The sequence below is a fragment of the Bombina bombina genome, chromosome 2, assembly GCF_027579735.1.
Source record: "Bombina bombina isolate aBomBom1 chromosome 2, aBomBom1.pri, whole genome shotgun sequence".
NCBI lineage: Eukaryota > Metazoa > Chordata > Amphibia > Anura > Bombinatoridae > Bombina > Bombina bombina.
Window position 1 is genome coordinate 679,509,235 of NC_069500.1, and position 26,506 is coordinate 679,535,740.

Here is a 26,506-nt window from a genome sequence, read left to right on the forward strand (position 1 = left end):
TACCATTACCTCTACTGATTCTCGTTTCAGTACTGGTTTGGCTTTCTACTACATGTAGATGAGTGTCCTGGGGTAAGTAAGTCTTATTTTTGTGACACTCTAAGCTATGGTTGGGCACTTTTATATAAAGTTCTAAATATTTGTGTTTAAACATTTATTTGCCTTGATTCAGGATGTTCAATATTCCTTCAGTTTCATTATTTGGGATAATGCATTTGAATAATCAATTTTTTTCTTACCTTAAAATTTGACTTTTTTTCCTGTGGGCTGTTAGGCTCGCGGGGGCTGAAAATGCTTCATTTTATTGCGTCATTCTTGGCGCAGACTTTTTTGGCGCAAAAAAATTTTCTTGTTATTTCCGGCGTCGTACTTGTCACCGCAAGTTGCGTCATTTTTGATGTTTTTTGCGCCAAAAGTGTCGGCGTTACCGGATGTGGCGTCATTTTTGGCGCCAAAAGCATTTAGGCGCCAAATAATGTGGGCGTCTTTTTTGGCGCTAAAAAATATGGGCGTCATTATTGTCTCCACATTATTTAAGTCTCATTGTTTATTGCTTCTGGTTGCTAGAAGCTTGTTCACTGGCATTTTTTCCCATTCCTGAAACTGTCATTTAAGGAATTTGATCAATTTTGCTTTATATGTTGTTTTTTCTATTACATATTGCAAAATGTCCCAGATTGACCCTGAATCAGAAGATACTTCTGGAAAATCGCTGCCTGATGCTGGATCTACCAAAGTTAAGTGTATTTGCTGTAAACTTGTGGTATCTGTTCCTCCAGCTGTTGCTTGTAATGAATGTCATGACAAACTTGTTAATGCAGATAGTATTTCCTTTAGTAATGTTACATTACCTGTTGTTGTTCCATCAACATCTAATACTCAGAGTATTCCTGTTAACATAAGAGATTTTGTTTCTAAATCCATTAAGAAGGCTATGTCTGTTATTCCTCCTTCTAGTAAACGTAAAAGGTCTTTTTTAAAGGACCAGTCAACACCGTAAATTTCCATAATCAACAAATGCAAGATAACAATACAATGCAATAGCACTTAGTCTGAACTTCAAATGAGTAGTAGATTTTTTTTCTGACAATTTTAAAAGTTATGTCTTTTTCCACTCCCCCTGTACCATGTGACAGCCATCAGCCAACCACAAATGCATACACGTACCATGTGACAGCCATCAGCCATTCATAAATGCATACACACTTATTCTTCCACATGCTCAGTAGGAGCTGGTTACTCAAAAAGTTAAAATATAACAAGACTGTGCACATTTAGTTAATGGAAGTAAATTGGAAAGTTGTTTAAAATGGCATGCTCTATCTGAATAATGAAAGTTTAATTTTGATTGAGTGTTCCTTTAAAACTTCTCATTTTTCAGATGAATTTTTAAATGAACATCATCATTCTGATTCTGATAATGACTCCTCTGGTTCAGAGGATTCTGTTTCAGAGGTTGATGCTGATAAATCTTCATATTTATTCAAAATGGAATTTATTCGTTCTTTACTTAAAGAAGTCTTAATTGCATTAGAAATAGAGGATTCTGGTCCTCTTGATACTAAATCTAAACGTTTAAATAAGGTTTTTAAATCTCCTGTAGTTATTCCAGAAGTTTTTCCTGTCCCTGATGCTATTTCTGAAGTAATCTCCAGGGAATGGAATAATTTGGGTAATACATTTACTCCTTCTAAACGTTTTAAGCAATTATATCCTGTGCCATCTGACAGATTAGAGTTTTGGGACAAAATCCCTAAGGTTGATGGGGCTATCTCTACTCTTGCTAAGCGTACTACTATTCCTACGGCAGATAGTACTTCCTTTAAGGATCCTTTAGATAGGAAAATTGAATCTTTTCTAAGAAAAATTTACTTATGTTCAGGTAATCTTCTTAGACCTGCTATATCTTTAGCGGATGTTGCTGCAGCTTCAACTTTTTGGTTAGAAGCTTTAGCGCAACAAGTAACAGATCATAATTCTCATAGCATTGTTAATCTTCTTCAACATGCTAATAATTTTATTTGTGATGCCATCTTTGATATCATTAGGGTTGATGTCAGGTATATGTCTCTAGCTATTTTAGCTAGAAGAGCTTTATGGCTTAAAACTTGGAATGCTGATATGTCTTCTAAGTCAACTTTGCTTTCCCTTTCTTTCCAGGGTAATAAATTATTTGGTTCACAGTTGGATTCTATTATTTCAACTGTTACTGGAGGGAAAGGAACTTTTTTACCACAGGATAAAAAATCTAAAGGTAAATTTAGGTCTAATAATCGTTTTCGTTCCTTTCGTCACAATAAGGAACAAAAGCCTGATCCTTCCCCTACAGGAGCGGTATCAGTTTGGAAACCATCTCCAGTCTGGAATAAATCCAAGCCTTTTAGAAAGCCAAAGCCATTTCCCAAGTCCACATGAAGGTGCGGCCCTCATTCCAGCCCAGCTGGTAGGGGGCAGATTACGATTTTTCAAAGAAATTTGGATCAATTCAATTCACAATCTTTGGATTCAGAACATTGTTTCAGAAGGGTACAGAATAGGCTTCAAGATAAGGCCTCCTGCAAGAATATTTTTTCTTTCCCGTGTCCCAGTAAATCCAGTGAAGGCTCAAGCATTTCTGAAATGTGTTTCAGATCTAGAGTTGGCTGGAGTAATCATGCCAGTTCCAGTTCTGGAACAGGGGCTGGGGTTTTACTCAAATCTCTTCATTGTACCAAAGAAGGAGAATTCCTTCAGACCAGTTCTGGATTTAAAAATATTGAATCATTATGTAAGGATACCAACATTCAAAATGGTAACTATAAGGACTATCCTGCCTTTTGTTCAGCAAGGGCATTATATGTCCACAATAGATTTACAGGATGCATATCTGCATATTCCGATTCATCCAGATCACTATCAGTTTCTGAGATTCTCTTTCCTAGACAAGCATTACCAGTTTGTGGCTCTGCCGTTTGGCCTAGCAACAGCTCCAAGGATTTTTACAAAGGTTCTCGGTGCCCTTCTGTCTGTAATCAGAGAACAGGGTATTGTGGTATTTCCTTATTTGGACGATATCTTGGTACTTGCTCAGTCTTCTCATTTAGCAGAATCTCATACGAATCGACTCGTATTGTTTCTTCGAGATCATGGTTGGAGGATCAATTTACCTAAAAGTTCATTGATTCCTCAGACAAGGGTAACCTTTTTAGGTTTCCAGATAGATTCAGTGTCCATGACTCTGTCTCTGACAGACAAGAGACGTCTAAAATTGGTTTCAGCTTGTCGAAACCTTCAGTCTCAATCATTCCCTTCGGTAGCCTTATGCATGGAAATTCTAGGTCTTATGACTGCTGCATCGGACGCGATCCCCTTTGCTCGTTTTCACATGCGACCTCTTCAGCTTTGTATGCTGAACCAGTGGTGCAGGGATTATACAAAGATATCTCAATTGATATCTTTAAAACCGATTGTACGACACTCTCTGACGTGGTGGACAGATCACCATAGTTTAGTTCACGGGCTTCTTTTGTTCTTCCAACCTGGACTGTGATTTCAACAGATGCAAGTCTGACAGGTTGGGGAGCTGTTTGGGGGTCTCTGACAGCACAAGGGGTTTGGGAATCTCAGGAGGTGAGATTACCAATCAATATTTTGGAACTCCGTGCAATTTTCAGGGCTCTTCAATCATGGCCTCTTCTAAAGAGAGAGTCATTCATTTGTTTTCAGACGGACAATGTCACAACTGTGGCATATATCAATCATCAAGGAGGGACTCACAGTCCTCTGGCTATGAAAGAAGTATCTCGAATATTGGTATGGGCGGAATCCAGCTCCTGTCTAATTTCTGCGGTTCATATCCCAGGTATAGACAATTGGGAAGCGGATTATCTCAGTCGCCAAACGTTACATCCGGGCGAATGGTCTCTTCACCCAGAGGTATTTCTTCAGATTTTTCAGATGTGGGGACTTCCAGAAATAGATCTGATGGCTTCTCATCTAAACAAGAAGCTTCCCAGGTATCTGTCCAGATCCAGGGATCCTCAGGCAGAAGCAGTGGATGCATTGTCACTTCCTTGGAAGTATCATCCTGCCTATATCTTTCCGCCTCTAGTTCTTCTTCCAAGAGTAATTTCCAAGATTCTGAAGGAATGCTCGTTTGTTCTGCTGGTGGCTCCAGCATGGCCTTTATTTATTTACATTTCTTGGTGTATTTCTCATCATTTTTCCTGGCATTCTTTTAGAATTCCGAGAATTTTACAGTTTCTTCAGGATGGTTTGGATAAAGGTTTGTCTACAAGTTCCTTGAAAGGACAAATCTCTGCTCTTTCTGTTCTTTTTCACAGAAAGATTGCTAATCTTCCTGATATTCATTGTTTTGTACAAGCTTTGGTTCGTATAAAACCTGTTATTAAGTCAATTTCTCCTCCTTGGAATTTGAATTTGGTTCTGGGGGCTCTTCAAGCTCCTCCGTTTGAACCTATGCATTCACTGGACATTAAATTACTTTCTTGGAAAGTTTTGTTTCTTTTGGCCATCTCTTCTGCTAGAAGAGTTTCTGAATTATCTGCTCTTTCTTGTGAATCTCCTTTTCTGATTTTTCATCAGGATAAGGCGGTGTTGCGAACTTCTTTTAAATTTTTACCTAAGGTTGTGAATTCTAACAACATTAGTAGAGAAATTGTGGTTCCTTCATTGTGTCCTAATCCTAAGAATTCTAAGGAGAGATCATTGCATTCTTTGGATGTAGTTAGAGCTTTGAAATATTATGTTGAAGCTACTAAGAATTTCCGAAAGACTTCTAGTCTATTTGTTATCTTTTCCGGTTCTAGGAAAGGTCAGAAGGCCTCTGCCATTTCTTTGGCGTCTTGGTTGAAATCTTTAATTCATCATGCTTATGTCGAGTCGGGTAAAACTCCGCCTCAATGGATTACAGCTCATTCTACTAGGTCAGTTTCTACTTCCTGGGCGTTTAGGAATGAAGCTTCGGTTGATCAGATTTGCAAAGCAGCAACTTGGTCTTCTTTGCATACTTTTTCTAAATTCTACCATTTTGATGTGTTTTCTTCTTCTGAAGCAGTTTTTGGTAGAAAAGTTCTTCAGGCAGCTGTTTCAGTTTGATTCTTCTGCTTATAATTTCAGTTTTTTTCATTAAAAGATTTAAACTTTATTTTGGGTGTGGATTATTTTCAGCGGAATTGGCTGTCTTTATTTTATCCCTCCCTCTCTAGTGACTCTTGCGTGGAAAATCCACATCTTGGGTATTCATTATCCCATACGTCACTAGCTCATGGACTCTTGCTAATTATATGAAAGAAAACATAATTTATGTAAGAACTTACCTGATAAATGCATTTCTTTCATATTAGCAAGAGTCCATGAGGCCCACCCTTTTTGTGGTGGTTATGATTTTTTTGTATAAAGCACAATTATTCCAATTCCTTATTTTTTATGCTTTCGCACTTTTGTCTTATCACCCCACTTCTTGGCTATGCGTTAAACTGATTTGTGGGTGTGGTGAGGGGTGTATTTGTAGGCATTTTGAGGTTTGGGAAACTTTGCCCCTCCTTGTAGGAATGTATATCCCATACGTCACTAGCTCATGGACTCTTGCTAATATGAAAGAAATGAATTTATCAGGTAAGTTCTTACATAAATTATGTTTTTTTGTGAGATGTAGGACTGCCCCTTTTAGGCAGGTTCTGATTCTTTGATGTCAGAGTTTTTTTGGCCCTTTTCTTCACTTCCTGTAGAGTGAGGTTTGCATATTTCAGATGGCTCTGCTGTTTAGAAGGCTTCTTACTGTTTTTGCTTCTCTGAAATCCGGATTGTAAACGGGGTCGCTTTATTCCTCAGTTTGCTGCGGGTTGCAGGACAGGTAGGGCACCTCACTAATTCTGCTGAGGTATAGAGTGTTGCCTGGGGTATGTTATCTTGATTTGATCATTTTAAACGGCACATTTATTTAAGAACATTTTTTGTTTTTTTATATCCTTAAAAGGTAAAAAAAAAATAGATTTTTTTGATTTGCTTCTTTTTTTTGTATTATGGATCAAGAGGCGGTGCAGGATGTTACCTGTAACTTATGTTTTGATACCCAGGTGGAACTCCCAGTATATTATAGAAATATACTTTTTGGCCCTGAGCCATCATTAGCTAAGGTGGATGCTGTTCAGGAGCCTCCTGTTTCAAACGTGCCGCAGTTGTCTCCTCAAGCGTCCCAATCCTATTAATCTACACATGCAGTGCCCTGTGTTTCCTCTCATGCTCCGTCTTGGGTTACTTTGCAAGATATTGCTGCCCAGGTATCCTCTGTGATATCTGAGGCGCTGTCTGCTTTTCCCATGCTGCAGGGAAAACGCAAAAGGAAATTTAAAGAAACAGTAAGTAAGGTTTCTGATCCTGAAGTGGAAGGATCCAATGGATAAGAAATTTGGAGGCATTATGTTTACCAAGGTCTTCAATGGCAGCCTGCGGTGTGTATTGCTACTGTTACCAGCGCTGCGGCTTACTGGTTTGATTCCTTGTCTGGTTCTATTCAGACAGATACTCCTCTTGAGCAGATCCAGGACAGGATTAAGGCTATTAAGTTAGCCAATTCCTTTATTACGGATGCTTCCTTACAGGTAATTAAACTGGGAGCAAAAATGGCTGTTTTTGCAGTTTTAGCTCACAGAGCCCTTTGGTTAAAATCCTGGTCTGCTGATGTTTCTTCTAAGTCTATTAGCTATTCCCTACAAGGGTAAGATCTTTTTTGGGCCTGGTTTGGCTGAAATTATTTCAGATATCACAGAAGGAAAGGGATCTCAGGATGAAAAAAATAAGCAGAAAGGGCGTCAGAGTAATTTTCGTTCCTTTCGTAACTTTAGAGATAAACCCTCCGCTTCCTTTTCCAAGCAGGAGCTATCCAAGTCTTCCTGGAAGTCTGGTCAGTCTTGGAACAAGTGGAAACAGTCTAAGAAACCTGCGGCTGACTCCAATTCAGCATGAAGGGTCGACCCCCGATCCAGGAACGGATCTAGTAGGGGGCAGGCTTTCTCAATTTGCTCAGGCTTGGATACGAGATGTCCCAGACCTGTGGGCTGTGGAATTTGTATCTCAGGGATACAAGATAGAATTCAAGACTTTTCCTCCCAGAGGCAGGTTTCTTCTCTCAAGATCATCTGTAGACCAGATAAAGAGAGAGGCATTGTTAAATTGTATCAAGAATCTTTTTGCCCTGGGAGTTATAGTTCCAGTTCCTCAGCAGGAACAGGGTCTTGGTTTTTATTCAAATCTATTTGTGGTTCCCAAAAAAAGAGGGGACTTTCAGACCTATTTTAGACCTAAAGTGTTTAAACAAGCTACTCAGAGTACCATCCTTCAAGATGGAGACTATACATTCCATTCTTCCCTTGGTTCAAGAGGGTCAGTTCATGACAACCATGAACCTAAAGGATGCGTACCTTCATGTTCCCATCCACAGGGATCATCACAAGTTTCTGAGATTTGCTTTTCTAAACAAGCACTTTCAGTTTGTCTCTCTTCCATTTGGCCTTGCCACAGCTCCCAGATTTTTCTCAAAGGCCCTTGGTTGTCTGTTGGCGGTTATCCAGTCTCGGGGCATTGCAGTGGCGCCATATCTAGACGACATTCTGGTTCAGACGCCATCCATTCAACAAGTAAACTCTCATACGGAGATCTTGTTGTCTTTTCTTCGCTCCCATGGTTGGAAGGTTAATTTGGGAGAGTGTTCTCTGATTTCAGCCACAAGAGTAGTGTTTTTAGGGACCATAATAGACTCCCCACTAATGAAGATATTTCTGACAGAGGTCAGAAAAACAAAGATCTTCGGCTCTTGTCTTGTCCTTCAGTCCTCTCCTCAGCCGTCAGTGGCTCTATGTATGGAGGTAATTGGTCTGATGGTAGCTTACATGGACATCATTCCGTTTGCTCGGTTCCATCTCAAACCTCTGCAGCTATGCAATGGAACGGACTATGCGGATCTGTCTCCGCAAATAGTTCTGGATCAGACGACAAGTGACTCTCTTCTGTGGTGGTTGTCACAGGAACACCTCTCCCAGGGAATTTGCTTTCGCAGACCTTCCTGGCTGATCGTGACCACAGATGCCAGTTTTCTAGGTTGGGGAGCAATTTGGGGGTCATTGAAGTCTCTCAGGGTCTTTGGACTTGGGAGGAGTCAGTTCTCCCTATAAACATTCTAGAACTGAGAGAGATTTTCAATGCTCTACTGGCCTGGCCTCAGTTAGCCTTAGCCCGGTTTATCAGGTTCCAGTCGGACAACATAACATTGGTGGCGTACATTAACCACCAGGGGGGAACTCTGAGTTCCTTGACCATGACAGAGGTGGCCCGGATAATCCAGTGGGCAGAGTCTCTCAGCTGTTGTCTTTCTGCGATCCACATCCCAGGAGTGGACAATTGGGAGGCGGATTTTCTGAGCCGACAGACCTTTCATCTGAGACAGTGGGAACTCCATCCGGAAGTATTTTCAAGTTTAATTCTCAATTGGGGGAAGTCAGAACTGGATCTCTTGGCTTCTCGGCAGAATGCCAAGCTTCTGAGGTATGGCTCAAGGTCAAGGGATCCACAGGCTTTCTTGATAGATGCTCTGGCGGTCGCTCTCCTGCCAAGGACATTCCACAAGGGCTGTTTCTTCTTCCTGGGCATTTAAAAATGAAGCTTCTGTGGAACAGATTTGCAAGGCTGCAACTTGGTCCTCTTTGCATACTTTTTCAAAGTTTTAAAAATTTGATACTTTTGCCTCTTTTGGGAGAAGGGTTCTTCAGGCAGTGGTGCCTTCTGTTTAGGTCTACTTGTCTTGTCCCTCCCTTATCATCTGTGTCCTCTAGCTTGGGTATTGATTCCCACTAGTAATTGATGATTCCTTGGAATCACCATATCTTAGGAAAGAAAACATAATTTATGTTATGTTAACTTTTGTGTTATCTTCTTTTTCCATTTTTCCTTCGGTCGAATGACTGGGGATTATGGGTAAGGTAAGTGACACATATAGCAGCTTTGCTGTAGTGCTCTTTGCCGCCTCCTGCTGGCCAGGAGTGATATTCCCAATAGTAATTGATGATTCTGTGGATTTATCTTATCCGGAACTAAATAAATTTATCAGGTAAGCATAAATTATGTTTTCTGTAAGTTCCAGCATATTCGGCCCAAATGAGATATGTTTGATATTGAGTATTCTAGTTGTACCCACTTTTTGTGGTCATAGTGTATGCACCAGTCGACAATCCTCTGTAGGAATATGGCTTGTCGATACAGATTGATATTAGGTATCCCTAGTCCCCCCTGGAGTTTGGGAGTTTGCATAGTTTTTTGGTTTATTCTAGGTGATCTCCTGTTCCATTCAAAGTCACTAAAAGCTTTTTGTAAACTGGGGATGTATGTTTTTGGTAGCAGTTTTGGTAGGGCTTGGAGTATATATAAGAGACTAGGGACTACATTCATTTTAAGTACATTTATTTTACCTAGCCATGATAGCTTTTTGGATAGCTATGATGAGATGTCTCTTATTATGTTTTAGGGATAACATTAGTTGTGAAGGTATTTTCTATTGTCGTTGCCAATTTGATTCCTAGTCTTAAAAATAAGATTTAAAATGATTTAATTAGAAATTATTTAATATGAGGAATTTAAACTCCTTAATCTGACTTTTAATAGTTTCCTTTGGGTTTAATTTAAAGTGCAAATATGTATGTGTGTATATATATATATATATATATATATATATATATATATGTATGTATACAACTTAATAGACAGCGCCACACTATGAACTCATTAAAGATAAAATTATTATAAAATACTTATAGGATACCCCCACACTTCACAATCAATAGAGGGCTCAAACTGTATCGCAATAACCTATATGCATACACACCCTCTCATATATCTTTCATGTGTATAGATTGATAACAGTCCTAGTTATCAGGGTGTACAGTTACTGTGATTAAAAATGTTGTCTCATGATATTCAATACAGGATCATATATTATTGGTATGTAAGACTTACTAACTCAATGTTTAGGGTATACACAAACACAAACCGTTCTGGTTAGTATATAGAGTCCCAATTGACAAATATAATGTCCAAATATATTAATATTTTTTACTTTGTAATGCACTGGGGTTGCTGCTCCTTTTCTGCCCAAAGGTGTCCACTCTCAGGCTCTATTAGAAATATAGCAAATGACTGTAGAAAATAGAAAAAGATAGAGCGCAAACACTTTATTTGTTGCTACATAAAATGATATCACACTCGCAAAGCTGCCCTCAAACTTGTGAGGTATGTGTATGCCTTTAAAAAGATTATCGATCCCACTCCAGCTGCTGCACTGTACCGTTTCTGTGTGTTCCCTTTGTCTGTGACGGTTCTCAGTCTGTCCAGATCTTATTGCATAGGGTAAACTATTTGATACGTGGCTGTCTGGGATATCTGTGTTGTGGTAAACACAATAACGGAGATCGTGTGATAGCGCTGATTAGGCTGAACCGTATTTGCCGGCTGCAGTTTAGTCCTTTCAGCGTGGCCTTACACGTTTCGCGGGCTCCAACCCGCTTCGTCAGAGGCTATGCCCATTCCTTCCATAATCCTCCCATTTAGATCTTTGCTTGTAACACCTCCCTCCGCTCATTGGATAAATTTAGAGGCGTGTGAGTGGTGGGAGTGCCTTGTACTTATTTCCTTAGCTATGCTGTACTCCCCTTATATCTAATAGCTTGTCGTTTTGTTATTGCTATATACACAGTCGTGGGGTCAGCTGTTTGCCAGAGGGGGTATTGTACATCGTGTACAGCGTAGTTGAAACCTCCTAAAAACCGCTCAATCAAACGGAAAATATATAAGAACATTTACATATTCACATTGCAGTTATGTTTATAAAATGATAAAAAGTTTAAAAAAACATTTTAAAATACATTTTCCAGAAAAACATAGCACTTTTCACCTGCATATCTGTGCATATGATACCAAATTCCTACATTTCAGTCAGTATTCTATATATATTACCGTTAATCAGCATCTGCCCATTATTAAAAACATATATCCTAGCATCCTATGTATACATTTATGTATATAAATATATTTATCCAGCATCCAAGAAGGCTGCCAAATCTATATCTCGATTGAGACCCCCTGGGCCCAAAGTGTTCAGCCTATGGATCCAGAAGGTCTTACATTGTCTAAGCTGTAGGAGGAGATCTCCTCCTCTCACAGTTCTCTTAATATGAAGACAGTGAGGAACCCTCTGGGGACAGCAGCAATAGTAAGCCAGCAAGTCACAGTAAGAAAATAGGACAGGAACAAAGGAAATATATTAATGGTCAACCAAAGTTCAAAGTGATCAAAAAGAATGAGAAATGGGGACAATACTTAAGTAGAGGAATACCTAGTACAACTAAAAACAACTACACCGGAAATTAATATAGGGAAAGAGAAGCACAGATAACTTCCGAGAGAGAAGGGTCTCTTCTTGGAGCAACTCTAACCCTCAGTATAGAGAGGACTTGGGAGCAAGACCAAAAACAAATGCCCAGAAGTGGGGCAACGCTAGCAATAGTTAGAACCGTACGGTCAAAGTATCTGCAACATATCATGTAAAACACTGACTAAAGATGAGGAAACCCTACTAAAGAAGGGACTATTTTTTGCCCCTGATATGGCATCAAATGACTTTGAGTTATACATAGATGTTAAGAAAATGGTTAGAAAACTAACACTGGCCAGACATTTTAAACTTAAGGAGAAGGGATTAGATACGGGTAGAGACATAGAGAATCTGGATGACTCTATCACTACAACAGTAAATATAGACCTAGAGATTGGAGAAGCAAATGATGAAGCTACACTCATAGATATACTCCAAGGTCTAGAGGAAGAAGCTAAATATATTCCAATAACACATAGTTCTCTAAAAAAGAACTTATCCTTTTATCTAACACAATCAAAAGGAAACTATATATCTGTCTTTGAAACCCTTTTAGAAAAGGAGGTGAAAGAAATCTGCATAAAAGACAAAATGAAAAATAATAATAGAAAACAAAAACGAGATGATCTCTCGGGCGCAGAAAAAGTAGCACTAAAAAACCTTAGTGAGACCAAGGATTTGGTGATTCGAAGTGCCGATAAAGGCATATAGACTATTAGGTGACAAGGAGACTTATTGCAGATTGGATCATAACCCCGCAAAAACTCTTTTGACTGAATATAATTCACTGATTGCAAGAGGTAAGGCAGATTTAGTTTTGAACAATCTTGAATATAATTATCTGACAGTGGAAGATCCCATTTTACCGATATTTTACCATGTACCAAAAATACATAAGGGGATAAAAAATCCCCGGGGTAGACCAATAGTGTCAGGGATTGGTGGTCTCACAACCAAACTATCTGAATATGTGAACCATATTTTAAAACCTATGGTCCCATGTTTAAGATCATATGTACGGGACACTTTGCATATACTCAAGCTTTTAGAGGATTTGACATGGCAGGAGAACTGTATCTAGGTAACCATGGATGTATGTTCATTATATACCTCGATACCATATGCATTAGGTATCACTGCAGTGAAATACTTTTGTCATAAATGTGGATGCATCAATGAGACTCAAATGGAATTCTTGGAGCAGGCAATAGGTTTTGTTCTGAAAAAGAACTATTTCCTATTTGAGGGCAGGTACTTCCTCCAGACCAGGGGGATTGCAATGGGGACAAAATTTGCCCCCAATTTTGCAAATCTCTACATGGGTTGGTGGGAGGATCTGTTTGTTTTCAATTCAGGAAACCCATATATAGAACATGTTAGACAATGGTACCGCTATATAGATGACATACTTCTGGTCTGGCAGGGTACGATGGAAAAATTGGTGGAATTTGTAGAATACATGAATAGGAACACATTGAACCTTATCTTCACTATGGAGTCTAGCTCGATAAAAGTAACCTTTCTAGATTTAGAAATAACACAAGAAAAAGGTGAAATCTATATGAGTCTATATAGGAAACCAACAGATACCAATGGGTTCCTACATGCCAAAAGTGGCCACCATAGTAAATGGAAGAGGAATATTCATTTGGGCCAATTCCAGAGAGCAAAGAGAAATTGTACTGAACAAACTGACTTTCTGGAAGAGGCCAAAGTGATCACTAATAGATTTTTGGCTAAAGGTTACCCAGAGAAACTTTTGATCGACACGATATGAAAGTAGAAAAGATGGATAGACAGAAATTAATCAAAAAAACTCAAGAGGAGTATCTCAGTAGAAGAGAATGAAGGGAAACGAAAGGTTCAACTCATCACCAAACATAATAGGGCAGCAAAAGAGATTGAGAGAGCAGTAAGGAGACACTGGCCAATCTTAATGCAAGATCCTGTCCTTAAAGATATATTAATTGATAAGGGACAAGTAATCTTTAAGAAAAATAACAACATAAAAAATAGAATAAGCCCTAGCATGCTGAAACAAACTGGAAAATATATAAATTGGCTTGAGAGACACACTCAGGGATTCTTCAGGTGTGGAAGAAAAGGGTGCACATACTGTAGTCATATAGACCCTAATAACCAGACGTTCAGTATAAACAAGGATGACAAAGTATAAGAATAAGGGCTTAATGACATGTAAGACAAACTATGTAGTGTATCTACTTAGGTGCTTGTGTAACAGAATTTATGTAGGGCGAACAAAACGCTCTATAAAAACAAGATTTAGCGAGCACCTTAGGAATATAGAGACGGGCCTGGAAACCCATGGAGTGTCAGCACACGTTTTAGAGGTACACGGAAAGCATAGTACAGGTCTAACAGTCATAGGAATCGAATATATTAAGAGAACTGTGAGAGGAGGAGATTGCCTCCTACAGTTTAGACAACGTGAGACCTTCTGGATCCATAGGCTGAACACTTTGGGCCCAGGGGGTTTCAATCGAGAGATAGATTTGGCAGCCTTCTTGGATGCTGGATAAATATATTTATATACATAAATGTATACATAGGATGCCAGGATATATGTTTTTAATAATGGGCAGATGCTGATTAACGGTAATAAATATAGGATACCAACCATACCCATTAGAGAGAGATCCTCTTTTTCATATAGAAAGAGTTAAAGGAGTATTAAATGGCTAGCTGTGTATAGTATATATGGTTATAGAGGAAATATAGAATACTGACTGAAATGTAGGAATTTGGTATCATATGCACAGATATGCAGGTGACAAGTGCTATGTTTTTCTGGATAATGTATTTTAAAATGTTTTTTTATCTTTTTATCATTTTATAACATATCTGCAATGTGAATATGTAAATGTATGTTCTTATATATTTTCCGCTTGATTGAGCGGTTTTTAGGAGGTTTCAACTATATACCCCCTCTGGCAAACAGCTGAGACCACAACTGTGTATATAGCAATAATAAAACGACAGGCTATTAGATATAAGGGGAGTACAGCATAGCTAAAGAAATAAGTACCAGGCGCTTCCACCACTCACACGCCTCTAAATTTATCCAATGAGTGGTGGGAGGTGTTACAAGCAAAGATCTAAATGGGAGGATTATGGAAGGAATGGGCATAGCCTCTGACGAAGCGGGGAGGAGCCTGCAAAACGCATAAGGCCACGCCCATAATTTCCTGAGGAGAAGTGAGTGTGAACGCTGAAGGGACTGAACTGGTCATTTGGAAGTATTCTCTCAGTTCTGACATTCAGTTAGTTAATTCCAAAAAATAATTCTTAAAAATGTGTAAATATATACATAATGTAAACTTAGCTATGGTTATACTAGTTATGTACAGTATTTGTGTATGTATGTATGTATGTATATATATATATATATATATATAAACACACACACATTATAGAGGATTGTACCTGTTAAAAACAAAAAATCATGATAGTGGTCCACGGGATTCAAAATTGTGAGTTTAGTGTTCCCTGAGGTCCGAAAGAATTGCGACCCCTGTTATAGGGTCCTCTAGTTTTATCTTTTTGGTCGTTAGTGAGGTGGGGTAAATTTATAAATGAGAGGTATTATTTTTTTTTTCTTCGATGTTGCTATTTAGGTTGTAAAGATTCTGGTAATAGTCTCTAAATATATTTTTGATATAGCTTGGGTTTAGCAGTGTATTTTGTTGTGGTCATCTTTAATGTGTAGTATATAGTTTTTATGAGCTTTTTGTTTAACCCCTTAATGACCACAGCACTTTTCCATTTTCTGTCCGTTTGGGACCAATGCTATTTTTACATTTCTGCAGTGTTTGTGTTTAGCTGTAATTCTCCTCTTACTCATTTACTGTACCCACACATATTATATACCGTTTTTCTTGCCATTAAGTGGACTTTCTAAAGATACCATTATTTTCATCATATCTTATAAATTAACTATAAAAAAAATTATATAATATGAGGAAAAAATGGAAAAAAACACACTTTTTCTAACTTTGACCCCCAAAATCTGTTACACATCTACAACCACCAAAAAACACCCATGCTAAATAGTTTCTAAATTTTGTCCTGAGTTAAGAAATACCCAATGTTTACATGTTGTTTGCTTTTTTTGCAAGTTATAGGGCCATAAATACAAGTAGCACTTTGCTATTTCCAAACCCCTTTTTTTCAAAATTAGCGCTAGTTACATTGGAACACTGATATCTTTCAGGAATCCCTGAATATCCCTTGACATGTATATATTTTTTTTTAGAAGACACCCCAAAGTATTGATCTAGGCCCATTTTGGTATATTTCATGCCACCATTTCACTGCCAAATGCAATCAAATAAAAAAAATCGTTCACTTTTTCACAATTTTGTTCACAAACTTTAGGTTTCTCACTGAAATTATTTACAAACAACTTGTGCAATTATGGCATAAATGGTTGTAAATTCTTCTCTGGGATCCCCTTTGTTCAGAAATAGCAGACATGTATGGCTTTTGTTGTTGCTTTTTGGTCATTAGAAAGGCGCTAAATGCCACTGCGCACCACACGTGTATTATGCCCCGCAGTGAAGAGGTTAATTAGGGAGCATGTAGGGAGCTTCTAGGGTTAATTTTAGCTTTAGTGTAGTAGACAACCCAAAGTATTGATCTAGGCCCATTTTGGTATATTTCATGCCACCATTTCACCGCCAGATGCGATCAAATTAAAAGAAACGTTAAATTTTTCCCAATTTTAGGTTTCTCACTGAAATCATTTACAAGCAGCTTGTGCAATTATGGCACAAATGGCTGTAAATGCTTCTCTGGGATCCCCTTTGTTCAGAAATAGCAGATATATATGGCTTTGGCGTTGCTGTTTGGTAATTAGAAGGTCGCTAAATGCCGCTGTGAAACACGTGTATTATGCCCAGCAGTGAAGGGGTTAATTAGGGAGCTTGTAGGGAGCTTGCAGGGTTAATTTTAGCTTTAGTGTAGAGATCAGCCTCCCATCTGACACATCACACCCCCTGATCCCTCCCAAACAGCTCCCTTCCCTCCCCCACCCCACAATTGTCCCCGCCATCTTAAGTACTGGCAGAAAGTCTGTCAGTACAAAAATAAAGGGAACCTTTGTTTTTTTTAAAAAAAATTATAGCATATTTACATATACTGCTGTGTAGGATCCCCCTTAGCCCCCAACCTCCCTGATCCCCCCCCCAAACCCAAACACCTCTCTAACCGTCCCCCTCTGACTTTTTGTGGGCCATCTTGGATACTGGCAGCTATCTGCCAGTACCCAGTTTGCAGAAAAAAATATTTTATTTTTTTTTTAAGCAGTTTATTTTCTGTAGTGTAGTTTCCCTCCCACATACCAACCCAACACCCCCTGATTTAGCTTTTTTATTTTTATTATTATTACATTTTATAAGCCTGATTACCAAATCCTATAGTGCATATTTTCTGTAGTGCAGCGTTCCCACCCGCTCCCTCCCCGTGCACGCGCCCGCCCCCTCCCTATCGTGCACGCGCGCCCGTGCGCGTCCCCTGGTCATCCCCGCCCACGATCCCGCCCCCCCTGCACATCTCCAGGGCCATCGATGGCCACCTCCCGGTCCTGCTCCCACCCACCAACGAAGGAAGCCACCGATCTCCGGTGCAGAGAGGGCCACAGAGTGGCTCTCTCTGCATTGGATGGCCATACATGGTTATTGCAGGATGCCTCCATATTGAGGCATCACTGCAATAACCGGAAAGCAGCTGGAAGCGAGCAGGATCGCTTCCAGCTGCTTTCCACACCGAGGACGTGCAGGGTACGTCCTCAGGCGTTAACTGCCTTTTTTTTTTTTTGAGTATGTACCCTGCACGTCCTCGGTCATTAAGGGGTTAAGGTATCGCGCTAATTATCAACCGGCTTTGTTTCGGCCCTCATAATTTTTGTTGTTGGAATCGTAGTGCTTAACATCTATGTTCTTTGTTGCTAACTTTTTTTTCTTTTTGTAGGCAGGTTAGTAAGGTATGGTTTGAGGGCCATTGTTTGTTTGTTTTCTAGTTCCTCAATGTTTGAAAGTAGAGTTGTTAGGTATGTGCGCCTTTGTTTAAGAATTGAATCTTTGATAGCAATTAGTTCCCCTATTATCACACATTTATGGGCTTCCCATATATTTGATGGGGAAGATTCCGGCGTGGTGTTGTGAAGGAAATATTCGGATATGGATTGTGAGATTTGTTGTGCTATTAGTGGGTGTGACAGGATTTGCTCATCTAGTCTCCATATATAGTCATGTATAGGTTTAGAAGACCAACTCAGAGAGCCAAGGACATGGTCTGACCATCTTATGGGGGTGATTTGTGTTGAGTTAAATAATGATAGACCTGTGACTTCTGTGAGAATGTAGTCAGTTCTTAAATATTGTTTCTGTGGGTATGAGTAAAATGTAGTCTTTGTCTGGGTGGGAAACTGTCAGCTTTTTCAAGCAATTGAGAGGTTGATTTATTTAGGATGTGGGGACTGAGGAGTTATTGGCTGAACAATCTAGCATATTATTAAAATCCCTTTTTGGTGTTCTAGGATGAGGTTTGTGACTGTTTTAATAAAGGCTGATTGTTTAGTGTTCAGTGTGTATATCGAGTCCATATAACATACTTTGTATATTTCTATGTGTCTCTTACAAATTACATTGAACTTTGTATTTTTTCTATTGTAAAATAATACACAGCTTCATAAAGTGGGAGAGACAAGAAAGTCTCTTGGTCTGAACAGGGAAATTCCCAGGGTATGTCTGAAGCTCTCCCACAGTTCTTGTGAAATGCTGTAAAAGCATTTTACACAAGCTAGTCTCACTAAATTATCTTGCTAGTAAAAGAAAGCTTAAGAAAAAAATGTGTATGCTGTGTGGCAGCCGTGGCTCACAGTTATTCTGCAACTTCAGGGAGTAAATTACAACTTTATTAATATTTGACATATTTGTGGTTTTATTACTCATGCTAGATCACTTTATTTACTTTTTGGTAAATTTCAGTTGTTAGTACTACTTTGAGGACATGGTAACCATGTCTTAATATTATGACCATGAGTAACTAATGTACTGTCTTTTTTTTGGAAAATGTATGTATAAAAAGAATCAATTGGGTATGTACATATATTCATAACATCTCAGTTTATCAGGTTATTATTCTATTTTAGCTGTTTCCTGAGAAAGGAGCAGAAAAGGGGGGTAAGGTATGTATTCCAACCTAGAACAGCTTGAGTAGACTTCGGAAATCTCCACTTTATTTCTTTACATCTTCCTGCTGTTTTGTTTCTTCTTTCATTGTTTTGCCTGTCTCTCTCCAATCCTTGCTTCTCCACTATGCCTATCTCTTATTGTGTTTCTATGACAGGCTGAATTGGACTTCAATGAAGACACTCGGCTTATTGAACTGGACGATTCACAGAAAAGCGAACATACTGTGTTTGTAATGCCACCAGAAACTCTCCCGGAGGATGGGCCTGATCCTTTACCAAAATATAGGTAAAGAAAATGGGGCACTGACATAGCAATTAGAGCTTTCATGTGGAGTAGTTTTTAAAACAAATTAATAAATAACCTTTATATATAATAATATTATTTATTTAATGCTTTGATTAAAATATGTACATATCTATGTGGTGATAATACAAGGACCTGTAAAGAAGTTAGTTTTTGTCATGATTCAGATAGAGCTTTTAATTCACTTTCTAAATATACTTCAATTATCAAACATGCTCATTCCTTCTTTCATATGATGATGATGAGAGTCCACAAAGCCGTGACGTGTGTGATTGAATTCCTTTCATTATTAGGAGGCAAACAACCCCAACACAAAAGATTTTAATCTTTCCCACTTCCATTCACTACTCAGTTTATTCTTTGCCTCCTATAAGTGTAGGTGAAGATAGAGATGTTCCAGTTTCTCAGATTTGGATTATTTTAAAGTGGCTCAGACCTATGTTTGACCGATGACCCCTTGGACAGTCTATCTTAGAAGACAGGGGCATAGGAGTATGAGGTTATGTGCACAGTATCTCCCTATGGGATTTCAGCCATAACTCCCCTCAGGTGTTGCAGGGACACGTCCTTTAGCCTCCTCCTTTGGGATTTAATGTAAATTCCTATCATACCCTCTGCTGTTACCTGTACAGCACTGGATGGGCTCTCTACTGGCTACAGCTTCTTTCAAGTGCTGGTAAGATACAGTGGAGTGGGTGTCCTCTAAGGTAAATGCTTTACACGCACTTAGCCTGCAGGCTGTTTGTAGATAACCCTTTCATGGTATAGCATAGCCAGGGGACTTAAGGTCACATACTTAGAATTTCTGAGAGTAGCCTACTCAAATAATAATAACAGCATTTAAAATACTTACAAGCATGATATCACTTTGGCTGTTAGTTCATGCGTTTTATATAGATAACATTGAGCTCATGCACGTGAAGTGACCTAGGAGTGAGCACTGATTGGCTAAAATGCAAGTCCGTCAAAGAACTGAAAGAATGGGGCAGTCAGCAGAAACTTAGATACAAGATAATCACAAAGGTAACGTGTATTATTTTAACTGTGTTGGTTATGCTAAACTGGGGACTGGGGAATGAATAATAAAGGGATTATCTTTCTTTTTAAACAACAAAAATTCTGGTGTTGACTGTCCCTTTAAGCTGTCAGTGTCAACTGTGAGGAACATAATGAGAAAATGGAAGACCACAGGCACAGTTCTTGTTAAGGCCAGAATTGGCAGGCCAAGTAAAATATCGGAGAGGCAAAGGATGGTGAGAACGGTCAAAAACAGCCAACAGACAACCTCCAAAGACCGACAACATCATCTTGCTGCAGATGGTGTCACTGTGCATCGTTCAACAATTCAGCGCACTTTGTACAAGGAGAAGCTGTATGGGAGAGTGATGCGGAAGAAGCCTTTTCTGCACATACGCCACAAACAGTCACTTGACGCACATTTGGACAAGCCAGCTTCATTTTGGAAGAAGGTGCTGTGGACTGATGAAACAAAAATTATTTGGTCATAACAAGGGGCGTTATGCATGGCAGCAAAAGAACACATTGTTCCAAGACAAACTCTTGCTACCCACAGTAAAATTTGGTGGATGTTCCATCATTCTGTGGGGCTGTGTGGCCAGTGCCGGTACTGGGAATCTTGTTAAAGTTGAGGGTCACATGGATTACACTCAATATCAGCAGATACTTGAGAATAATGTTGAGGAATCAGTCACAAAGTTGAAGTTATGTCGGGGCTGGATTTTTCAACAAGACAACGACCCAAAACACTGCTCAAAATCTACTCTGGCATTTATGCAGAGGAACGAGTACAATGTTCTGGAATGGCCATCGCAGTCCGCAGACCTGAATATAATTGAAAATCTGTGGGGTGATTTGAAGCGGGCTGTCCATGCGCGGCAACCATCAAACCTAACTCAATTGGAGATGTTTTGCAATGGTCCAAAATACCTTCATCCAGAATCCAGACACTCATTACAGGCTATCGGAAGCGTCTAGAGGCTGTTATTTCTGCTAAAGAAGGCTCTACTAAATATTGATGCAATATTTCTGTTGGGGTGCCCAAATTTATGCACCTGTCTAATTTTGTTTGGATGCATATTGCACATTTTTTGTTAATCTAACAAACCTCATTTCACTACTGAAATATTACTGTGTCCTTCAGTTATTTGATAGATCAAAATGAAATTGCTGATCCAAACACCCAATTATTTATAAATGAAAATCATGGAAATTGTCAGGGGTGCCTAAACGTTTGCATACGACTGTATCTCTCTCGCTCTCATATATATGTATATCCTTGTTTTATAGAAGGGCACTCACAGTGTTTAAAACTAGAATACCTTTGTTCTTTGATCATGATATAACAAGTCAAGAGTCAATGTTTTGGCTCTGCATCAATCTATTTTCAAGACAACATGTTCAGTTACATTGTTCCATCAAGGTCTCTGACTTTGATGGCATGGATATTGAACGGTTAATCCTTAGACATCGGGTTTCTCTGATTTTGTGATTGAAACCCTAATTCAGGCTTGTAAGCCTGTAACTAGGAGAATCTATCATAAGGTCTGGAAGTCTTGGTGTATAAATCATGTTTTTTCCTGGCATTCTTTCAGAATCCCTAGGATATTGCAGTTGTTACAGGAAGGAGGTCTGGATAAGGGCCTATATCTGCCAGTTCTCTGAAGGTGCAGATTTCTGTTTTTTTCAGTTTTGTTCCATAGGAAGATTGCTAATCTTCCTGATATTCATAGTTTTGTTCAGCCTTTGGTTCATATTAAGCTTGTAATCAAGCCGATTTCTCCTCGATAGAATCTTTACTTGGTGTTAAGGGTTTTGCTGGCTCCTCCTTTTGAACCTACACATAAGGTGGATAATAAATTGCATTCTTTGGAAGTGTTACTTCTTTTGGTTATCTCTTCTGCTGGAATAGTTCCTGAATGATCTGCTCTTTCTTGTGATCCTCCTTATCTGAGTTTTCGTCAGGATAAGGCAGTTTTACAGACTACTTTTGACTTTTTGTCTAAGGTTGTTTCTTTTGACATCATTAGCGGAGAAATTGTTGTTCCTTCCTTGTGTCCTAATCCCAAGAATGCTTTTTTTTCTTTTGAATAATTTGGAGGATGTTAGGGCATTGAAATATTACATTGATGCCAGAAAGGACTTTAGACAAACTTCTAGTTTGTTCATTAATTTTTTTAGTCCTAGAAAAGGTCAGGGACTTTGTTTTTTCTTTGGCCTCTTGATTGAAACTTTTGATTCATAAAGCTTACTTGGAGGAAGGTTTTACCTCCACTGCAACAGATTACTGCTCATTGTACTAGGTCAGTTGCCACTTCCTGGGCCTTCAAGAATGAGGCTTCAGTTGATCAGACCTTGGTGGTGTTTGCATACTTTTTCAAAATTCTACCATTTTGATGTTTTTGCTTCTGAGGCAGCCTTTGTTAGGAAAGTTCTTTAGGCAGTTGTCTGTTTGATTTTTTTGCCTGTTTAAGTGCATTAAATATATATATATATATATATATTTGAGTTAGTGGATTTAATTTCTCAATGGAAAAAAAAAAAGTTTTTAAATCCCTCCCTTTATGTTATTACTTGTGTACTCCCATGGTGGTGATAGTTGACGAGGCCTCACCCTTTGTTTTCTATGATGATTTTTTCCCTTCTCCTTTTATGCCTCTTATTCCTTTTTCTTAGCTCACTTTGCTTGGATATTAGACTGAGCTATGTGTGAGGGGTTTTAAAGTGCTATTGGAGTTTGGGAATCCTCCTAATGGTAGACAAGAGTAATTCCCAGGAATAATGGATCATGGACTCTCCCCGCCATGAAACAAATGCATTTATCAGGTTAGCATAAATTATGATTTCTATATGCACACATTTTTTGACTCCAGCTCCTACTGAGTATGTGCAAAAAAACACAGTATATACACATATGCATTTTTTGATTGACCGATGGCTGTCACGATACAGGGGGAGAGAAAATAGGATTAACTTTAATATGCCAGAACATAATATATTGCTCATTTCAAATTCAAAGTAAGTGCTACAGCATTGTATTTCTTTCATACCAGTGGTGTGAGTCCACGATCCGTTACATATGGGAATTACTTCTCTACCACTAAGAGGAGGCAAAGTTTCCCAAACCCTAAGAGCTCTATAAAACCCCTCACACATACTTTAGTCTTTACTTTGCCAACGTTGTATGTGGCTGAAGAATTAAATTCTTCAGAGAAAGGGACTGATGATATAACCGTTTCGCCTCATGGGAAATCTTTTATAGGCCCTCTGTAATAGGTTGCAGGGACATATCTTCTGCCTCCCTTTACAGATCTACATTCCCTCTGCTGATTTGTTTTTGTACTGGTTTGGCTGTCTGCTACTAGCTTGATAATGGATGAGTGTCTATGGGTTAGTATGTTTTATTTATTTTATATATATATTTTATATATATATTTATATATATATATATATATATATATATATATATATATATATATATATATATATATATATATATATATATATATATATAGAACACGCAGGAGAGCACTCTCACTTCCAAAATGCAGACAGCCAGGGTGCTAGGGTGCTAGTGATAGGTAGAATACAAATAGCAAAAAGGGACTGGCACTCACTGGTCTTATATCAAAACACACTTTACTGTGACGTTTCGGAGATATAGAATCCCCTTCCTCAGATCATATATATACATGCCCTTGGTTAGGTACTCACTATTCCCCTTGCTTTGCGTGCAATTTTTTTTTACATAGACAACATCAGTGGTTGGGATAACGCACGTTATTGTACGCACCTTAGTCTATCGGATTAGCGCATGTCGACGCATTATTGTACATATGTCGGGTTAGCGCACATTTTTTAGTTATGCACGCAGCTTTTTTGCCGCACGTTCTACTATTTAAACACTAAGATGTTTGGCGCGTGCTGACAGTTTCTGCTTAGGTAGGCTGAGCATACTTTAAATGTGCTTATTGTCTCTGTAAAACTGCTTAGGCAAGGGTATAGATATTCCTTTCCTCAAGAGCTTTTTTAAGGGGCTTTATAGTGCTTATTGCATTGTTTTGCTATATGCTAATATGGAGCAGTGAAAATCTGTCCCTAAATTTACCCAAGAAACTGAGTCTCCTGAATCCTTTCTACCAATTAAGTGTGCTTATTTAAAAACAACTGAAGTGCCTTCTTAAGTTCAATTATGTGACTCATGTTTAGATTTGTTAATGAATACTGACCAATCTAATGTCTCTTTGGATCCTGGATTAGATCCTGGAATGATGATATGGTGTCCAAATCTAGATTGACTCTTTCCTTTCAAGGAAATAAGTTATTTGGGTCTGACTTAGATTCTATTATTTCTACTATTACTGGGGGTAAATTAGATTTTCTTCCTTTAGACAGTAAGTTTAAAGGGAAATCTAAAGCCCCTAATCATTTTCGTTCCTTTTGTCAGAATAAAGAAAAGAAAACAGACTCCTCTGTTCAAAAGCAAGGTTCCTCTGCTTCAGTCTGGAGACTAATGCAAATTGGAACAAGTCTAAACAGGGTATGAAGGTGCGGCCCTCGATCCAGTAGTTCTGGTAGGGGCACAGAGTAAATCTCTTTCAGGAGGCTTGGGTTGAGTCTGTCCCTGACCCTGGGTTCAAAATATTTCTCAGGGATATCGAATTGGTTTCAGAACAAGGCTTCCCAAAGGAAGTTTTTTCATATCCAGTGTTCCAAGGAATCCTGTAAAAGCTCAAGCTTTTCTGCAATCTGTCTCAGATCTGGGAGCTATGGGAGAAATTGTTCCAGTTCATTTGCAGGAACAGGGGATGGGATTTTATTCAAAGAAGGAAGGCAACTTCATACCAATTTTGGATCTGTAAACCCTGAACAAGTTTGTAAGGATTCCATCTTTCAGAATGGAAACTATCACGGCTATTCTGCCTTTTGTTCAGCAAGGTCATTTTATGTCCACAATAGATTTAAAGGATACTTAAATTCATATTCCAGTTCACTCAGAACATAACCAATTTCTGAGGTTTGCTTTTTTGAACAGTTTGTTGCTCTTCCATTTGGTCTAGCTACAGCTCTAAGGATATTTACCAAGGTTCTGGTGACCTCTTGTCTAATCCGAGCTCAGGGTATTGCAGTGTTTCCTTACCTGGATGATATCTTGGTACTAGCTCAGTCTTTTCCTTTAGCAGGATTTCGCACAACAGCTATTGTTGTTCCTTCAAAGACATGGTTGGATTATCAATTTGTCAAAGAGTTATTTAATTCCTCAGACAAAGATTACTTTCCTAGGTTTCCAAATAGACTCTGTTCATGAGTCTTTCCCTCAAAGAGTACAGATGGATAAAATTGGTGTCGGATTGTTTGAACCTTCAGTCCTTTTCATTCCCTTCAGTGGAGCTGTGTATGGAAGCACAAAGTCTCATTGCAGCTTCAGATCCAATTCCATTTGCTTTATTTTACATGAGGCCGCTTCAGCTTTGTATGCTGCATCAATGGTGCAGGAGTTATTCTCTGCTATCCCAAAAGATATTCTTAGATTCCAGCACAAACCAGTCTTTGACTGGCTGAATCATCAGTTTATTATTCAGGGTGCTTCTTTTGCTTGTCCTACCTGATCTGTAATAACCACAGATGCAAGTCTTTCAGGTTGGGGAGCTGCTATGTGGGTCTCTGACAGTACAGTGGGCTTGAGATCCTTGGGAGGCGAGGTTACCAATCAATATTCTAGAACTTCAAGCTTGGCCTCTGTTAAAAAGGGAGTATTATCTCAGTTTCCAGACAGACAGCGTCACAGCAGTGGCTTATATAAACCATCAGGGGGGAACTGATGGAGGTGTCTCAATTTCTCTTTTGGTCAGAAGTGAATTCTTGCCTAATCTCTGTGATTCACATCCTAGGAATGAACAATTGGGAGGCAGACTTTCTCAGTCGTCAGTCTCTACATCCAGGGGAGTGGTCTCTTCATCAGGATGTGTTCTATCCTATCTGATTGTGGATCTTTAGGGCCTACAAGAAATAGATCTGATGGTCTCTTGTTTGAAAAACAAACTTTTCGAGGTCCAGGGATCCTCAGACAGAGGTAGTGGATTCTCTAGCAGTTCCTTGGTTATTCCAGCCTGCTTATCGGTTTCCTCCTCTGGCTCTTCTTTCCAGAGGGATTTACAAGATAAAGCTAGAAGTCATTTGTAATACTGATTGCCCCAGTGTGGCCTCGCAGGATTTGGTATGCGGATCGGATTCTAATGTCCAGGTGCCCGCCTTGGCCTCTTCCTCTGCAGTCAGACCTTCTATCTCAAGGTCCTTTTTTCCATCTAGATCTAAAGTCTTTAAACTAAATGGAATGGAAATTGAACGCTTAGTTCTGAGACATAGAGATATTTTCTCAGTGAAAAAAAGCTGTTTTTCAATCCCTCTCTCTAAGTTACTGCTTGTGGACTTCCACAGCTTGGGTATAGTTTCCATATGTAATGGATTGTGGACTCAAACCACCTGTATTAAACAATATATGCTTACCTAATAAATCCATTTCTTTCATAGTGGTGAGAGTCCACGAGCCCCC

At 39.0% G+C, this 26,506-nt stretch overlaps 1 protein-coding gene across 1 annotated transcript in view; it reads left to right on the top strand.

Annotated features, from left to right (window-relative positions):
- DENND4C (DENN domain containing 4C) overlaps nucleotides 1–26,506 on the top strand; it is a 474,079-nt gene that overhangs the window by 171,651 nt on the left and 275,922 nt on the right. The window contains 2 exon segments of the mRNA XM_053702651.1: nucleotides 18,591–18,626; nucleotides 18,788–18,918. Coding sequence (XP_053558626.1) covers nucleotides 18,591–18,626; nucleotides 18,788–18,918 — 167 coding nt within the window.